This window comes from Peromyscus maniculatus, chromosome 9 (assembly GCF_049852395.1).
Source record: "Peromyscus maniculatus bairdii isolate BWxNUB_F1_BW_parent chromosome 9, HU_Pman_BW_mat_3.1, whole genome shotgun sequence".
Lineage (NCBI taxonomy): Eukaryota > Metazoa > Chordata > Mammalia > Rodentia > Cricetidae > Peromyscus > Peromyscus maniculatus.
Window position 1 is genome coordinate 119,920,824 of NC_134860.1, and position 18,492 is coordinate 119,939,315.

At 44.5% G+C, this 18,492-nt stretch overlaps 1 protein-coding gene across 11 annotated transcripts in view; it reads left to right on the top strand.

The window, feature by feature from the left end:
* The window catches only part of Clybl (citramalyl-CoA lyase), a 233,793-nt gene that overhangs the window by 189,065 nt on the left and 26,236 nt on the right, over window positions 1–18,492 (top strand). For all 11 annotated transcript variants that reach the window (XM_015997505.3, XM_006978776.3, XM_042285336.2 and 8 more), the window contains 2 exons: window positions 13,094–13,282; window positions 17,734–17,835. In XM_015997505.3, the coding sequence (XP_015852991.1) occupies window positions 13,094–13,282; window positions 17,734–17,835 (291 nt within the window). The remainder of the gene's footprint in view (window positions 1–13,093; window positions 13,283–17,733; window positions 17,836–18,492) is intronic.

Below are 18,492 nucleotides of genomic sequence, written 5' to 3' on the forward strand. Positions count from 1 at the left end.
AACTGTCCGTGCAGGCTGATGGTCTCCAGCTGGGAGCACTGTTTAGGGAGACCATAGCATCTTTAGGACGTGATGCCTGGCTGACAGGTGTAAGGTTTTAAACTGTCCCTGTACCCCAAGTCTTGTCACTGCTTCCTGTTCAATAAGAAGCCCATTCCTGCTACAAGTTCCCCCAGCCGTCCATCCTCCACACTTCCCGCTCCAACCGTCCGTCCTCCACGCTTCCCGCTCCAACCGTCCGTCCTCCACACTTCCCGCTCCAGCCATCCGTCCTCCACACTTCCCACTCCAGCCATCCGTCCTCCACGCTTCTCACTCTAGCCAGCCATCCGTCCTCCACACTTCCCGCTCCAGCCATCCGTCCTCCACACTTCCCACTCCAGCCGTCTGTCCTCCACGCTTCCCGCTCCAGCCACCATGCCTTTCCTGCTGTGATGTTAATAACCACTGTCAACTTTTGGAATTCCCTAGGAGACACATCTCTAGGTGCATTATCACGGGCATTTCCAGAGAGATTTAGCTAAAGAGGGAAGACCCACCTTGAGTATGGGTGATGGCATCCAATGGGCTGGGGCCCCAGACAGAATTTTAAAAGGATGAGACCAGTTGGATGTTGGCATACCCGTTCTCTGCGCTCTGATCTGCCCAGATGTGAGCCAGCGACCTTGTCCCCCCCTGTCCTGTGTACCCACCGTAACAGGTTGTGCTTTCAAAAGGCTCAGTGAGTAGAGGCAGTCACCACCAAGCCTGATGGCCCGAGTTCAGTTCCTGGAACCTCTCTGTTTTTGAGGTGGCTGTGGGTAATCAAATCTGCACTGACTCTTCTCCAGGACTGTTATGAAGAATTAAGAGCAGCTTCTAGTCAGCTCCGTGACCCTACGGGAGATAGTCAGCTCTCCACAGTGTGCCATGCTCCTAGGACGGGAGGGTCTGTAGGTCGGAGCTAGGATATGCACTTTTTAAATTATGACTACTTATTTATTGTCTCTCTTTATAACCCAGACTGGCTTTGAACTCATGACACTCGTCTTGCCTTAGCCGCCCAAGTATCTGACCTTTTAACTTGTCTAAGGATTGAACTCCATCATCAGTTAGAAAGCATTGTTCTAGTTATTACCTGTTTATCGCCAAGGGTCGAGTCACTGTTCCTGGGGACTTGGGCTTCCAGCCTGGTCTTCTCTAAGACTCACTATCTCATTCCCTTCAGGGACAGGCTGTTCTCATCCCTGAGCTTTACACGTCTAGCTGTGAAGCCTGACTTCTCTCCACAGTATCTTCCCCCGGCAGCCTGGCCATTGCTGGGTGAGCCCACACCTAAATACCACAACAGACTTACTGCCCGCTTCACAGGTCACTCCCCATCAAGGTTCCATGCAGAGTCCAGCTGGGTGTATATTAAAGGCCAGACTCAAAGAGTTTACAGTTTTCCTCATGATTATTCCATCTTTTGCATATTAATATAAGTCTTTGGATTTCCTGCCCTACTTACAGTTAGAGAAAACAATGGTGTGATATGGCAGGGGCTGGTGGGGAGCTCTGATGTTGTCAGAACTTTAATGTTCCTGAGGCCAGGTGTGTGTGGCCAGATGGGATGACTCTCCCCTGTCCTGCATGTCCAGAGGCCTCTGCTGGCTGAAGTGCCAGCCCAAGAGGCTTCCGTCTCCATCTCACAGGAAGAAAGGACACCATTTTATTGTGACACAGGCCATCCAGCGTCCACACAATCTGTTCTGCTAAATTGCACCTGGGGCTGTTGAGAGAAGGATCTGGCAAGGTTTCTGGCTGCTGGGGCCGAGGTCCTGGCCTCAGAAGCCAAATCATGGCAGTGGTGCCGGGCTCTGAGTTCGCCACTCGGGAAATTAACCTGCTCGTTCTCACGTTAAACGCTTAATGAAAATTTACTGGGCACAGAAAGAGGAAAGAAAACCCAAGTGGTCGCGCAGTTCGCCTGGCTGCTGGCACCAGTGAGGAGCAGTAAAGTTGCCTAGGAGAAGGGAGGAGCGGACGAGAAGGGCTGGCCCGGGAAAAGTGGGAAAACATGGGGAAAACCACTGCCAGCCCGCCATTGTTTCCGTAGCGTTCACAGGGGTGGGGGGTGGGGTGGGGATGGGGTGGGGGAGGTTAATTAGAGAGGATCCTGTGCGTGGGAGTTGGTGCACTCCTAACAGGGCTCTTGCCGCTTACTCTACAGCACTCATTGGCAGGCTAGGAAGCCAAGCCACTGCCTGTGTGGGTGGTCCCAGAGGACAGCCCTCTGTGGTGACCAGACCGCAGTTATCAAAGCCTTCCCCTTCTTTAGGAAAAAATAATGAAGCAGAGATGGCTCAGTGGGCACAGGTGCTTACCACCAAGCCTGATGACCTGAGTTGGATCCCTGGAACCACAGAAGAGAACCAACTCCCAAAAGTTGTCCTCCTTCACACGTAGGCTGTGGCACACATGATCTCCCCAACTTCCATATGCAACAAAATAGAAAAATGCAAAATTTTTAAAAATAAATTAAGTATTTTTGGAGAACTGGGGATGTAGTCCAGTTGGTACCCTGCATGGCTCAGCATGTGTGGACTGGATCCCGCAGCATTGCCTAAAACGGGATTAGCTCTCCCAGTGCTCCAGAAGTGGAGGTAGGTGGAGGATCAGGAGTCATCCTTTGTATAACCCCACATGGTGAGTTGGGAGGCCAGCCAGGAAATACTTGTCTTAAAAAAAGAAAAGCGGGGTGTGGTGGCACACATCTTTAATCCCAGAGGCAGAGGCAGGCAGATCTCTGAGTTTAGGCCAGCCTGGTCAACAGAGGAGTTCTGGGACAGCCAGGGCTACAGAGAAAACCTGTCTCAAAAACAAAACAAACAAAAGAATTTGCAGGCCGTCACCATCACCTAGCCTTTATTTTTTTCATCTTTTTCATTGTTGACTTAGAAGAAATATGAGTGAGATGGAAAAGTACAACTCTTTAAAATACCTATCAATTTGTTCTGGAAAAGTGTAACCCTTTAAAATATTTGGGTTAGTGAGATAGCCCAGCAGGTAAGTTGGATTGCTATCAAGCCTGATGATCTGCGTTTGACCTCAGAATCTGTATGATGTAGAGTACCACATCCCTCAGGTTGACCCCTGACCCCCATATGTGTGCCACGGCACACACACTTGCTCACACACAGACAAGTATGCTTATTAAATAATGTAAAAACGTTTAAATGCCTATAAATTTGCCATGTACAGGGAACAGAGTGAGCGAGGTGTAGTGGCGTATGCTTGCAATCCCAGTTTTCCAGAGGCCATGTGTGACAAAGGATCACCACAGTCTTGAGTCTGGTCTACGTAGTGAATTCCAGGCCATCCAAGGCTCCAGCAAGACCATGTCTCAAAAAGGGGGGGAAAAAGGCTCCAACCTAGGGATGTAGCACAGTTAATTGAGTGAGTGCTTGTCTAACGTGCAGAAAGTACTGAGCCTGTGATAGCCCAGCACTTGGGAGGTGGAAGCCAGAGGTGAGGAACTGAAAATCACGCCCCATTACGTAGAAAGTTTGACACCAGTCTGGATACATGAGGCCCTGTCTGAGACAATCTCTTGTCTGGAAGGGTTGTTTGTTTGTTTGTTTGTATTAATTTCTTTTAGCTTGAAGGCCTTGCCCGTGTGAAAGGTAGTTCAGGAGAGTCATGGTCCAGTTCGATGCACTGCTGGAAATAGTTTGTTTCTGCTGATCCACACATTATTACATCACCAAGTTCTCCTGCTTCCTGGCTGCCAGGAAGACAGATGAATGCTAATAGATTTGAATCGTCTTTGCTTGGTATTCTGCTGTGGGAAGAGAGGGAGTGGAGAACGAATCACCAAAATGAGGCTCTGCCTGGTTTGCCTCTTGGCAAGGTTGCTTGTGCCATACCGCAGGGCATTTTCCCCTCTTCCGGTGTGTTGCTATAACTTCCTGCCGATGGACTCCAGATTCTGTGTGTCAACACCTTAGGTATTGCTGAAGTAGCTGGCATAGAGACAGGAATCTCTGACCTCGGTGTCACTGTTTGTTCCTGGGAGAGATGCGGCCCAACATGCCTCCAAGCCTTGGTGATGGGTAGAGAATCATGTCTTCCTACGTAGAAGTAAGCTACACTTTAATAAAAAATTTGTTCTTGGGATGGCAAAATGGCTTAGTAGGTAAAGGCACTTGCATGAACCTGGTGACCTCAGTTCAACCCCAGAACTTCTTCAAGGTGGAAGGGGAAAAGCAACTCCCGTGTGCATGACATGTGTACCGTCATGCACATACACACAATCATAATAGATAGATTTTTAAAATTTAGTTGGTTGGTTTATTTTTCTGTGAGGACCTGGCTGTCCTGGAACTTGATCTATAAACCAGGCTGGCCTCCAACTGGGTGGTGGTGGTGCATATCTTTATACCAGCACTCAGCAGGCAGAGGCAGGTGGATCTCTGTGAGTTCGAATCCAGCTTGGTCTACAGAATGAGTTCCAGGACAGCCACAGAGAAACCCTAAAACAAACAAAAAACCAGAACCTCATGTAACTCAAGTTGGCAAGAAACTTGCTGTGTAGCTGAGGATGACCTTGAACTTCTGATCTTCCCCGTCTGCCTCCTGACAGACAGCTGGGATTACCCGTGAGCCCCACCATACCCAGTTTGTGAAGGTTGGAATCAAATCCAGGTCCTCAAGCATGCTAGGCAAATACTCCGCCAAATGAGCCATGCGCCCAGCCCAGATAGCTGGTTCTTGATGTTCACATGAAGAGGAAACTTTTCATCCTTCCCCCAGTGTAGCTAGAGGAGGTCACTTGCCAGAATATGTTGCCAGCATCCCTTACAACGGTTCAGGCAGGGCACAGGTGATGCGCCTGTTATCTCCAGCATGTTTGGACCCTTGGTAAGCCTGCCTCATTAAATTATGAACCGATCACTCTTGATTTACCATTAAAAAGAACGAAAGCACCGGGATCCTGCCCCGAACGGTGATCTGCGGCCCCTGCGGCAAACGGTGCGTTCTCCTTCTCATAATGAAGAAAGGTAGGTGCGGACTCCTTTGATGACACTGCTCCACTTTGCTTGTTTACTTTGATTCTCCCACGCAGACTGTGACTCAGCAGGAGGGCTTTTAAACCAAAACAGTTAATTACCTCCTCTAACCCAGAGAAGTCGTGAAATATAAATACCAAGCGAGGGAGAGGGCAGCTTGGACCCAGCTGTACTTTGTACCAGTTGGGGAAGAGAGACACCTTCTCAGTCCTCCAAGGGCAGGGTGGAGAGAGACCAATTAACAGGTGTGCTCAGGAAGGTGGCTAGCCACCCACTCTGCTGTGTCAGTGGGCTGGACTGGAGTCCCCAAAACAGAAGGTAAGTGGGAGTGAGTCGCTCTAGGCCTCAGGCCTTCCCAAAGGAAGATGATTCAATGTGGATGGAACTGAACAGGGCCCTGACCAAGGACAGATCCTCCCCAAATGCAGTCCTGGGCACAGGGCACCTGGTCTAGAGGGACCTTAGGGTCCACCTGTGAATTCAGATCCTGTCAGCTCTTGAGCCTTCTTTCCAGTGGAGTATCCCTAAATCTCTCATGGCCAAGACGCTGCTCTGGAAGACTTTCTGTCCAGCCGCCTGACATTAAGCAGGGCTCTCCTCCCATAACTTCCTTTATATATATGGGCCATCTACTTGGGGTGTGTGTGTGTGTCTGTGTGTCTTTGTCTGTGTGTCTGTGTGTGTCTGTGTGTGTGCCAGCCACAGCACCCACACGGAAGTCAGAGCACAGCTTTCAGGAGTCCGTTTTCTCCTTCCCCTGTGGACTCTAGGAATTGAACTTAAGATAATCAGGCTTGTACATGGCAAATGCCTGTATTCTTGAAGCCATCCCATCTGACCATTTGGGCTCCTTCCTGGGGGCGGGGAGGTGTTCCTGCTGCTGCTGCTGCTGCTGCTGCTGCTGCTGCTGCTGCTGCTGCTATTGAAATTCTTGGTTTTCAGTGGCTCCAAGCCCTTTCTCAGCTTCCCTTGCCCCTCTCGGGCTCTGTGGAAAGGGCCACCCCTACCTGCCTAGGGGGCCGCAGGTTTTGTTCCCCTGACTAAATTGTACTTCACTCCTAATCCTATGGGCCTCATCTCTAGCCATATACTGCTGGCCTGGGAATATTAAATTGCTGTAGCCACTTTGAGAATCAGCTGATGGTTCCTTAAAATGCTGAGCATACAGTTTCTATGTGACCCAGCAGTCACAAATCAAGAGAAGAAGTGTATATGAACATATAAAGAGGAGGGGTTCACAAATGTCCATAGAACATGCCCCATAACAGCCCCAAAGCAGAAAGCAACCTAAATGTTCATTAGCTGATGATAGGTAAATATGATATGCCATATCCATGACAGGCTATTGTTTGAGTGTAAAAGAGAAAGTGTTGATGGGTGACAGAACATGAGTGAATCCTGACACATAACCATAGGTGAAAGAAGCCATTACAGAAGTGTCATGTCTCTGAGTTTCAGAACAAAGCAAACACGCAGAAAGAAAAAGTACGGTGAGGGTGGGGATGGTTACATGTTGTGTGAATTTTGTCTTATTAAAGCATTACCAAGGGGCTAGAACCACAGCTCAGTGGTTAGGGACACTTGATGCTCTTGCAGAGGACCTGGATTTGGTTCCCAGCACCCACATGGTGGCCCATGATCACCCATGCTCCAATTACAGGGGATTCAATGCTGCCTTCTGGCCTCTGAGAGCACCAGACATTTATGTAGTACACATGAAATAAATCTTCAAAAGAAAACACAAACCAAAACAACAGCACCAAAAACAAGCAAACAGAAAATGAACCCACCAAAAACTCACAAATTATTGTCTACAAATTGTGTCCTACAAATAACAAAGTGAAACTTTTTATTGTGGGAATTCTCAAATATACACAAATGTTAAGAACTGTGAGGGTTTTTGTTTGTTTGTTTGTTTTTAACAAACATACAGTCATTGACCAGCTCCTCCAAATATGAACATTTTAGAAATCTTTTCAGGATTTTTTTTCTCCTTAATTTTATTACCAGAATTCTGAGCATCAGAAAATTTGGAAGATTATACAATGAATGTCAAGTATTCTCAGCTGTATTTTCCCACTAACACGTTATTCTGCCTGCCCTCCTCTGTATCAGTCTGTTCTCTTGTCTATCATCAACTCATCTTTTGAAATTTATTCCAATGTGAGTTGCAGACAGCCCACTCAGCCTCCCCTCAGTCCTACTGCATGCTTATCATCGACTAGAGATGGACACTTGTTTGTAGTTCATTCTCTATTTTTTAGGTGAAATCTGTATACATCCTTTATGTGATACACATGTAAAGCCCTGTGTCATTCACACTGAAAATATTTGGGGAACAGTGCATGCTGCAGCTACCTGGCTATGTGACGGTCAAAGGTCAACCTTCAGGAGCCAGTTCATTTCCACTGTGTGGTTTGGGGGATCGGCCTCACATCCTCAAGCTCGGCAGCAGGGCCTTTGCCTGCAGAGCTTCTCTTGCTGGCTCTGCTAGAAATGTTTTTAATTACTTGGAGACCATAAAATAAACTCTTCTCATAGAGTTTTGAATGTCATTGTTGTGGTTTATGTGTTGTATCTGTGGGTTGTAGAGTCAATTAAATCTCTGAAATGACAAATTCCAATTCCATGCTGTAAGCTTCCTGAGCCTTTTCAGTCCTTGAAATGAAAGATGGTTTGTAATTTTTTTTTGCCATAAGCCCTTGTTTTAATGTATCTTTCATGATTAACATATTAAAAGCTCTCCTGTATCAAAATCTATGGTTTCAGAGTAAATAGGGATGACATGTAGAAGGCTGTAGGATGAATCAAGGCATGAAATTTTGAGTCAGTTAAGATACTGAATGTCATCAATGTGAGGTTTTCTTTTCTCTGTTCCTTCTTTCCTTTCTTTTTTTTCTTTTAGGAAACAAACCAAGATTTCTTTTCCACACTACAACAAAAACCAATGAGCTAGAAATTCATAGGATCAAAGCAAGTCCTGTGCATATTTGAAAAGTCAGAACAAAACTCATTATTTTGTACAATTAATGCCTTATTAAATGCCAACACTGTCTCTTGCCTAATTCTTTGCAGGAATCGGGGAATATGTTTTTCGATTTGGTTACTACATCCCTCTTCGTGACCCCTGTAATGATAAATTCTGAACACTGATAAAGAAATGCAACATGGTCTCCTTATGACTACCTATTTTGTCACAGATGTTTCTGGTTTTTATTACAGATGTTTAGAAAACAGATGAAAAAGGAGGTCTTTAGGTGGAACAGTTCACACAAACTTTTTGGTTTTTTTTCTTTTCTTGACATTGACAATTTTAATATAAAGATGCTGATATCAAGGCCTTATGCTCAAAACTTGGAAGAGTCCATACCTGTGACCTCACTTTACAAGTAGATGAAATGGAAATGGGTTAAGATGGACCAATCTATAAAAGGCAGAATTTACTAGTGCTTTGGAACATAAAGCATGACATTTATATTTATGGAATGAAAATATTAATTTTATATATGTTTTTAATTACAAATGCTGCACACCTCCCCTGAGTCTAGAAGGCCCTTTCTGTTTCTTAATTACCAGATCTCAGCTTCTGGTGGAGGCGAGCTTTCCCCTGTCCTGGTAAAAGGTATACTTTTACTTCACGGTTTGGGGTAGGGCGCAGAGGGAAGGTGTTCGCTCAGATGTTAGGGAGCTGATGATGCTGTTATTTAAGGCTCGTATTTGAGTGTGTTTATACTTTGTGATTCTATAAATAAACCCGAGGGGGCTCCTGGATGTCTCGATGCTTCTTGAATCCCGTGCCCTGTCTGTCTCATCCTATCCGACAGTAGAATTGATGCCCCTCTAATCCCTGGAAGTTTGGGGCTAATGAACTGACTGCTGAGCGGCCGCCACGGAGCTTGGTCCCAAACTATACTGTACTTCACACTCGATTTATTCTCCAGATGGCGAGACTGTGCCGCCCCGCCGCGAGGGACCACCCCTTCCACTGGAGTGTAAAAGTGGACGGATGTTGTTTTCTTTACAGATCTCATCGTTCTGAGCTAGAAACTTGCGAGAATGATTAGTTATTAGCTTTAATGGGTGCCAACTGAACCAACTGCCGCAGATTTTCTCCCTTAATTTCAGAGGCCGCGGGTCTTGGGGATGGTTGATTTATCTGCTTTCTTACGTCACCGGAGCGTGTCTCCTCCCCAGGTGACAGGAATCCAGGCTCTGAAATCATAGCACGCCTTGGTTCCTGGCCCAGACACAGTCACATAGTACTGTGGCTTATGCATAAGGACAGTTTTATTAGCCTCTGGTCCACTGCACCAAATAGCCTGTGGCACGGAATATCGACCGTTGCAGGAGCTTTGGGAAGGCCACTTTCAGAACAAGGGCTTTGGAAGATTCTGGTCCGTCCCAACTTGTCTGAAACCCACGTGAAATCTGCAATCAGACATGATACAGAACACTCAATGGCAGTAAGCGAACACTTCTAAGATCTAAGGAGACTTTTCATAAAAGGCCTTGATTCTATCATTCAGCTTTCAAGCTTGTCAGATCTGAGAGGGCCACGTTCATCCCGCCATGAGGACCTATCAACAAGGCTGTTCTGTTTGCAGTGCCGTCCCTCCTCAGCCTCGATGAGACCAACTCTCCCCTATAACATTCTTTCCCCGCAAAGCACGTTCCTTTCAAAATTTCTGAAAGTCACTCTAGACACCCCACTGGGAGAGTATGTCAGGCTCCTGTGGACCTCTTATTATCCCACCTAGAGATGGAGATGGAGGGAGGAGTAGGGCCGGAGAAAAAGAAGACGTCTGAAGGGAAGGGGATGATGAAGATGAGAGGGATGGTAGGAGAAGCCAAAGGAAGACAGTGCAGAGCGTCTCTCCTCACAACTGGGCGGACAGAACTAACAGAATACACACCACTAATTGTTCTTAGAAACTGCCTTCCTCGCAACCCAGCAGATGGCTTGGGTGTGTTTACTAGCACAGTGACATATTTCACCATTAATAACAAAAAAAAATCAATCCACACACTTGTTGGTTGGTGTAAATTCAGTAAGGTTGTTGGATATTTTGGGATACATACCAGAGGGATCCGCTCTTCATTGATGTAAATTGTAGCAATCAGCAGCCTGTTAATAAGGGTGTTGTGTGGCAATATACCTCAGACACCATCCTCTCCCTTTGGAAAGGTACACTGTGATGCCAGGAAAAAGCTCTGTGTTCATTCTGAGCCAAAAAAACAAAAAGGAAAAGAAGAAAATGCTGAGCACTTGCTGCTCATTATTATAACACGAAAAGGACTAATCAGATTATGCCTAGAAACTGGAATTAGGTGCTTCATTTGCAGCCAATTTCACAAGAATTGAGTTTTACTAAGTCAGCCGGAATGTGCGGAAACCATGGCAATCTGACTTCAGATGGAAATCACAAACATGTTTGGAACACCAGCTCTGAACAAACCGTTCTCTTCAAATCCAAAGGAAATAACCAAACAGCTTAAGCGTCCGGTTCTGTTTGACACCAGAGAAGCAATTTAAGGAGTTGCCAGGGATTCTGCATCATCAAGCACACATGTTCAGTAGACATGTTGATTCAGTCTTTTCTTTTTGAAGACAGGGTCTTGCAGTGTAGACCAGGCTGGCCTAAAACTTGGTATCCTCCTCACTCAGCCTCCTGAGTGCGCCACCACACTCGGCTTCACTGCACAGTAATTTTCCCCTGCACAGTCTAGAGAATTACCTTTTGTTTTCCCAGTCAGTGTTTCAGTGGACCCTCTGCAAGGCTGCCCTGCTGTAGGGTGAGAATCCAAAAGTTGGAATGTTTGCAAACCCAGACTATCCAGACTTTGTAACTGTCCAGGCTGTGTGCATGCAGCATGACCTGGTTTTTAGGTTCTCTGAGGCTGTGGATCTGAAAACAGTCACTACTAAAAGTAGAGGAACCCCTCTTTCAAACCCTGATGTTGGGCTAACTCCTATGCTTGGTCATCAGTACATCCTCCTTAGTTTCTGCAGCAACAGTGCATAGCATGTGGCTAAGTGGAATCTGCAGTGTGAAATAACCAGTTTGGGTAGGAGTGGGTGCTGGAGAGGTGGCTTAGGGGTTAAGAGCTCATATTTCTCTTGTAGAGGGCTTGAGTTTGATTCCCCGTACCTTCATCAAGTGTGGCTCACAACCACCTTCAAGGGAGTCTGATACCTCTGACCTCTTTGGGCACCTGCACTTGTGTGTACATACTTCCTACAACACACATATACATAATTAAAGACAAATCTAAAAAGTTAAATAATGACATCGTGTGGACTAAAGTCATTATTGACTGCTTCATCTCGTGTGCTTTCTCTTGTTTTTGCCTAAATTCAGCCTAATTATTCACAGCAAACACTCAGTAAATCAAGTTTGCACAGAGACATCCTAAACTGATTCTGAGTGCTGTTTCCGTGTGTCCTAATAACTCTAAGCTAGTCTTTCATCACACTGTTTAATTCAGGCCCCAACTGGAAGCCTTCCTGATTTCCATTCTTACTTATGTCTGGTTTAAATCAACTGTCTTAGGTTGTGTCTTTGACGAGGTTAGACTTCATATTGGCTTAAATGATCCGACCCTTCTGTTGTTGTTTGTTTTAAATAGGCTCTCACCATGTAACTCTGCTAGCATGGAGCTTGCTATGTGCACCAAGCTGATCTCGAACTCAGTGACCTGCTTGCCTCTGTCTCCTGAGTGCTAGAGCTGAAAGCGTGCTTACTACTCCCAGCAAATAATTCATTGTCATCTGTGCTTTGGGGGCTTTTTTCTCAGATATGTGTTGTTGTTCAAATGGATGAATATTGTTAGTTTTTTTCAAAGATTTATATAATTTCATTTTATGTGCTTGAATGTTGTATATGTCCACATATATGTGCACCATGTTTGTGACTAGTGCCCATGGAGGCCAGCAGACAGTGTCACTCTCCTGGAGCTGGAGTTCCAGACAGTTGTGAGCCACCATGTGGATGCTGGAACTAAATCTGGGTCCTCTGGAAGAGTAGTGAGTGCTCTTAACCACCGAGCCAGACTTCCAGGTCCAAGACTCTTTAATGCATTCGTCAGTAGTTAGATGCTTTAAAGTTTTATTAGTGTAATAAAAATTCTTCCCAAATGAAACTACCTTTGATAAGTGTTCCTTCTGACAGTGAGAATTTGTTGAGGGCTGTTGGCAAGATGGAGGACTTTATTTTTGAAACTAGAATTGGCAGTAAATAATGCCCCTAAGAGCTTCCTTTCTCTCAGCACCCCCCCCCTTTAGTGTTCACTCTTCACTCGCCCATCCCCAGTCTTCACCTCCAACTCAAAGCTAATACATACCATATTTGGTCTCATATAGTTTTTCTTGGGATAATTCAAATGTGACTTTCAGCTTTTTATAACTGCAGCAAAGACTATCAAATCAAAGAAAACAGTCTATTTGTCAAGCACTCCATGAAGGGATTTCTTGGTGATATTACTGTTTCCATCTGAATTAGGGGAGCTTCTCATGAAGTACTGAATGTCAGATTCCTGTGAACCCCTTCCTAATTGAATGTCAAGATTCAGCTTGGCTACAAAAAATTTTAAAAAAGATGAATTAAAAAAAAAAAGTGATACCTGGGGAGCAGAAGAGCAAATGCTTGCCTTTCCTCTAATGTGACCATGCCGACAGGTGACATTGCCACAGTTCCCATGGCATCTAGTTTCTAAGACTTATTAAATGAAGAAATGTGGGGAAAGACTTGGAACCATACTTAGTGCACACTTAATGCCCAATCAGTGAATTATTTTACCTCCTCAATTGGAAAGCACACTAACGAACAAATTACTCTACCATTCAGAGGTACACCAGCCAGAATCCACGATGGTATAATCCCCATTGTGTTCCAGCAGTCTTGAATGATGTGTAGAAATCATTGGCTCCCCTATGAGTTTGGATGATTCATTTCCAATATCATTTTGTGGGCAGAAAATACATTATTCTAATGACAGTGTTCATCAGTGTCCATCACTTAATGTTAAGAATAAATTTAGGAGACATATTTTCTCAATATTTACAGGACGAAGCTCGATTAAGAATAGTAAGAACTCTCGAAGACTTTGACCTGGGTCCAACAGAGAAGTGTGTGAGAATCAACTCGGTGTCTAGTGGTCTAGCTGAAGCTGACCTAGAGACAATTCTGCAGGCCCGGGTTCTTCCCTCTAGTATGATGCTACCAAAGGTGGAAGGTCCTGAAGAAATCCAGTGGGTAAGTAATAGTGCTTGGCTCTGCAGCTGAAGGCAGGCTGAGGAGTCAGATCCCAGGAGAGGGTATGGATGGCATTGGTTTAGAAATGCACACACGTAGCTCACCCAATAGCAGTTGCTTGTCGTGTGTCAGGTCCTGGATTCAGTCAGTACCTTAGAAAAGAGAGAGACAGGAAGAGAAGAGGAGAAAATGGGGCTAGTTGTAGCTCACTTGGTAGAGTGCTTGCCTGGCATGCACAAGGCCCTGGTTTGATGCCCCAGCATCACATAATACTGGGTGTGGTGACAAATGCATTTAACCCCAGCACTCAGGAGATAGAGACAGGAAGATCAGAAGTTCAAGGTCATCCTGAAGTACATAGCACATTTGAGGCCAGCCTGGGCTACATGAGATCCTGACTCAAGAAAGGAGAGAAGAAGGAATTATAAAAAGCGAGTGATACAGTCAATCATTTCCTTCCCTAAGAATCTAGCTTTCCCCAACATGTTTCCCAAAAGAGCTCTCCTTTGGACACTGCTTTTGCTCTCTGATTGGACTTGTGGTCAGAGCAGCTGCCTCGGTAGTCCTCACACGTCAGGCCCTGGACACTAACTTGCCTGAGCATCCACCCTGCCACCGGGAAGCCAGGGCTTGTACTCGGGAGAGCCATGACGTGGATGGTTGTGGTTGAGGCTCTCCTGGAGCCATCACACACAGTGAGGAACTCTAGCTGCATAGAGCAAAGAGCCAAAGCAGAAGAAGAAAAGGTCACTCCTGAGGGCACCTGGAGGAAGAGACAGGAAGCTTTTAACCCGTGGTTTTAATTAGCTCCGATATTGTTTCCGGAGCAGCTCTCTGGTGCGCCCTTTTTTAAATTGCTGTCAGGGTGTGTTTGCATTTCATGACAGACTTCTCAGCCAATAAAAGCCTCAAATGTAAAGTGGTTGGCATGTCAAATTACTTAAGAAAACTTTGAAATGGGCCCAATTATGCTATGATTGTTTTAATTGTGAGATTTGGGGAGGGGAATTGAATAGGGAGTTACTATTATTCCTCAAGTCCCTTGAATAAAATGCCGTTTTATTATACTCCTTGGAGCAGAACCTCTGGGAGTAGCTAGACTGATGGATGGTGGAGGCATTCAAAGCCACGTCTCATATTATCTTGAGGGCTGTGGATCTAGCCATAGCAATACCCTGAGTAGCTGTCATACCTGATAAAACTGCTCACTTAAAAAATTAATGTATTTATTTTTACTTCATAATCATTGGTGTTCTGCCTGCATGTATGTCTGTATGAAGGTGTTGGACCCCCTGAAGTTACAGACAGTTGTGAGCTGCCATGTAGGTGCTGGGAATTGAACCCAGATCTTCTGGCAGAGCAGCCAGTGCTCTTAACCACTGAGCCATCTCTCCAGCCCCAACTGCTCACTTTTCTAACTCATCTGAATATGCTGGATCTTTGTTGTCAACACATGGGTCACCTGCCACATGTGGCTACTGAGCATTTGAAATGCGGCCTGTGCAAATTGAGGTGTGCTTATAATGAGTAAAATGTACACATGCCTGAGTTTATAGAGTTGATACACTTTCCAAGTGGAGAGAGAAAAATGGAAAATAGCTCAGTTTTTATATTGATTCCATATTACAGTGATAATATTTGCAATCTATTAGTTGAATACAAGAGATGAGAAGTCATCTGTCTTCTCCACTTTACCCTTTGACTGTAGCTACTAGAAGATTGAAAATTGTTATACATGTAGATGCCATGGTATTTGTGTTGACAGCTCTGCATTGGAGCAGTCTCAAAGATCTGTCATCGAGGGCTTGTGTTTGCTTAGTAAACCAGAGATCTCACCAATGTTAGCCTTAGTTACTTAGAGAGACAGGGGTGTAGAGAGTATTGATGTCCCGAGGGCTCCGACCCCATACAGATAAGTATTAAGCTGATGGAGGACTCTGAAGTCCCTCTTCCCCAATGGTTCCATCGTTAATGCTTATTAACACCAGCATCACCATTCAGTTAAGATGGGGGTGATCTCCCCAACCTTGAGCTACAGCTTCCTGTCGCTGTTTCAAATCCTTGGGTGTGAGGGACACTCTGAAACTGAAATAGGACTTGTAGTTAACAGAAGTCTTTGGGGCTGTTTATTTTCCTCTCCGTTTGTATGTATGCGGAGCGTAAAACCCCAAGCCTGATGCACAACTGAAAGCCGGGCTTGCTTGTTTTCTTTTGTGTGAGAATCGCCTGCTCGCCTTTTGTCGTTAGTGTGGGCTCTTGTCTGACTGGCACGGCTTATTGGGCTGTAACAAGCGTAACTCTGCCTCTTTTGTCGTGGGACAATTCTCCCACAAATCCCAACAGTGTGCATTCTTCCAGCACGCTATTGGGTGTGCACTGGAATTGAAAGAATTGCTGAGCCCTGCTACTTCATCTCCTCCCCAATCTCTTTGTAATTTTCCCCCTTCTTTTCCTCACGCCCCCCTCCGCAGTCCCCTCCACCTCGATGAAATGAACACTTTACCAGGCCGGAAACATTTAATCGTCTCCTTTTGAAAAAAATTAATTGAAACTTCTCCACTAGTTACCTTTTGTGTTAGCACTTAATGCAATTTTTTAGGAAAGAAGGGGATGGGGAAGGGGGAGGGGCTAGCATATCTAATTTTTAAATGCCCCTATTGGCTATAAAGCAAAAGGCATTGGAGGTTTTGTTCATTAAGAACGGGGGATATCTTGTAAAAGATTTACCTAGTTGTAAACTTTACGATTTTTGTAGTTATAATGACTATCACAGAGAATGGTACAAGTAGCCTTGGGAGTTTTCTTTCTTTCCTTCTTTCTCCTTCCTCTTCTCCTTCCTCTTCTCCTTCTCCTTCTCCTTCTCCTTCTCCTTCTCCTTCTCCTTCTCCTTCTCCTTCTTCTTCTTGGAAAGAAAATCCATAGCTTTGTATTCAAGCCACCAACATTTCACTGCTTGTTTTCAGGTTTCATTGTGACATAAACTATGTTTTATTTTCCCTGCATCTAGTACCATACAGGCTGCCCATCTCTTCGCCCTCCTCTTCACCCTGGCTGTTGTGGTGGGTTATTCCTTCCCGGAAAGTTACTGAGGAGGTGATGCTGATGCCGTCTGAGGGAGGGCAGCGAACGACGGGAATCATTCTTCATTACTGAAAGCTGTGATTTATTTTAGCCTAATTGTAAAGTTACTGCAAATCGCTCAAAAGCTTTTTAAAGATCCCAGTGATTAGGTTTTTTTTAGGGGGGGCGCACAGGCGAGGAGGGGGCAGGTAAAGGGGAAATAACACCTTTAATCCTGCCTCTGGTAAATAGGCTGCCAGCTTTTAAAATGAGTTTCCTTTCTATTAGTGAGAATATTATGCTAAGCCTGAAGCATTAGTTTTTATGTTGCCATGGCAGCCTTACTCCTGCAGGGTGGTGACCTGTGATGATTACAGTACAAAGCTTACAGGGTCTTGAAACCCCCTTTGAAGATGAAAAGTCTTTGATGGTTTATATTTATGCAAATCTCTTAGATATGATTTACCCAACTGAGACTGAATGGAGAGATGATTAAAATTCCCTTTTCCTTTGATATCCATTAATGGCTGAATATTCCTTAAATTTACATGGATATATATGTTTTCAACTTTATTTACAAAAATATCTTTATTATACCTGTGTTTCTTTTCTTTTTTTTTTTTTAATCTTCCCACATCTTATTAGATCTAGATAGACATAATAGATTTACAATTTAGATTGTGGGGCTCCCCCCCTTTTTTGAAACGGGGGGTGTGGGGGATCTGCGAGAGCTTTTGTATGTTTCCAGATGATAGATTTTGGAATTTGGGCTACCCCACTGGCAGCACAGAGCTAGCTGTGAACTGGTCTCATGGAAAAAATTGGCAAGCTTTGGTCTTCAAAGAATTAAACTTCCTTTTTAAGGTCTTCCTAGGTAAGCTTAAAAAAAAATTATGAAGAAAACCCTCCCGAACAAAGGGTAATGGCACTATAACGAATAATATAGATTCTACATATGTGGAAGGGAGCCGGACAGCTGCGCGTGTGTCGGCGTTGGGTTCGAAACAAAACGAGAGGGGCAGGTAGAGAGCCCTGCTTTGTTCTGAACGCCCGCATTTGCATTTGAGGAGAAGAGAGGGTGAGGGGGCTGAGTAAATATGTTTGCCAGGGAAACATTTAAACCTGGGAATCGCTCCTCCCTTTCAACTCCTAGGCCTCAAACTATTTCCTTCGGAGGAAAACGCACTGTGGTGTTTGAGGTTTCACTCTGGATGGGGACTCTGCTGCCTTTAGTTCCGCTGCTTTTCCCTTCTAACCCCCCCATTGTGTGGATGGGGGGCTGGGGTGTCACTTCCTCGGGTCAGAGACTTCAGCCCCTGCTCCTGTGCCTGCATTTCAGGGGTTGAACTTAAGTTTTTGTCGCTAATCACCTATGACACTTCTGATTTTAGTTTTCAGACAAATTTTCATTCCACTTAAAAGGCCGAAAACTTGAACAACCAATGAATTTAATCCCCTTTGTGGAAACTGCAATGGGTTTGCTCAATTTTAAGGTAAGAAAGCCATAATGTGGTTATGTAAGTTAGCATTTTATTTAATTACCTAAAGAGAACTTGTGGATTTTTTTTTTTATTTGAGCATCTACTTAAAAAAGTTTTTTAAAGAAAGATTTATAAACAAAGTAAGATATTTAAACCCTGTCTTATCCATCCCACTCTAAAATATATTATCTTGGATTGTTAATATCTTGGAAGACAAAGAAACTAATTTAAAAAGAAGGCCTTCTCAGTCTCAAATATCTAAACAAAACATTTATATGTTCCTGGAGTATACATAAATATAAAATCACAGAATAAATATATGCTTTGAATTAGTACATGTATAGATTAAATGTACATGGAAATTTCATTTTGTCACCTTTATGAATTAAATTTGAATTGTTTTTCCTACAAATTGTTTTTCATCTGCAAATGGCCTGGCTTGTGTCTGTGTTACTATTATCTGTAATCCCTAGCAGATAAGATTATTGTTTATAGTTCAAATATATAAATAATTTATAGTCTCTTGTTTCAATTTGTCAGTTTCAAACGTAAAGTGTTTTCCAACACACATTTAAAAAGATTAGCTGAGCCAATATTCAGCCACTGTGTGGCTGTGTGGCTGCATCAAACTATCTGCCTTACCAGATTCATAGCCAGCTCGTTTGTTCC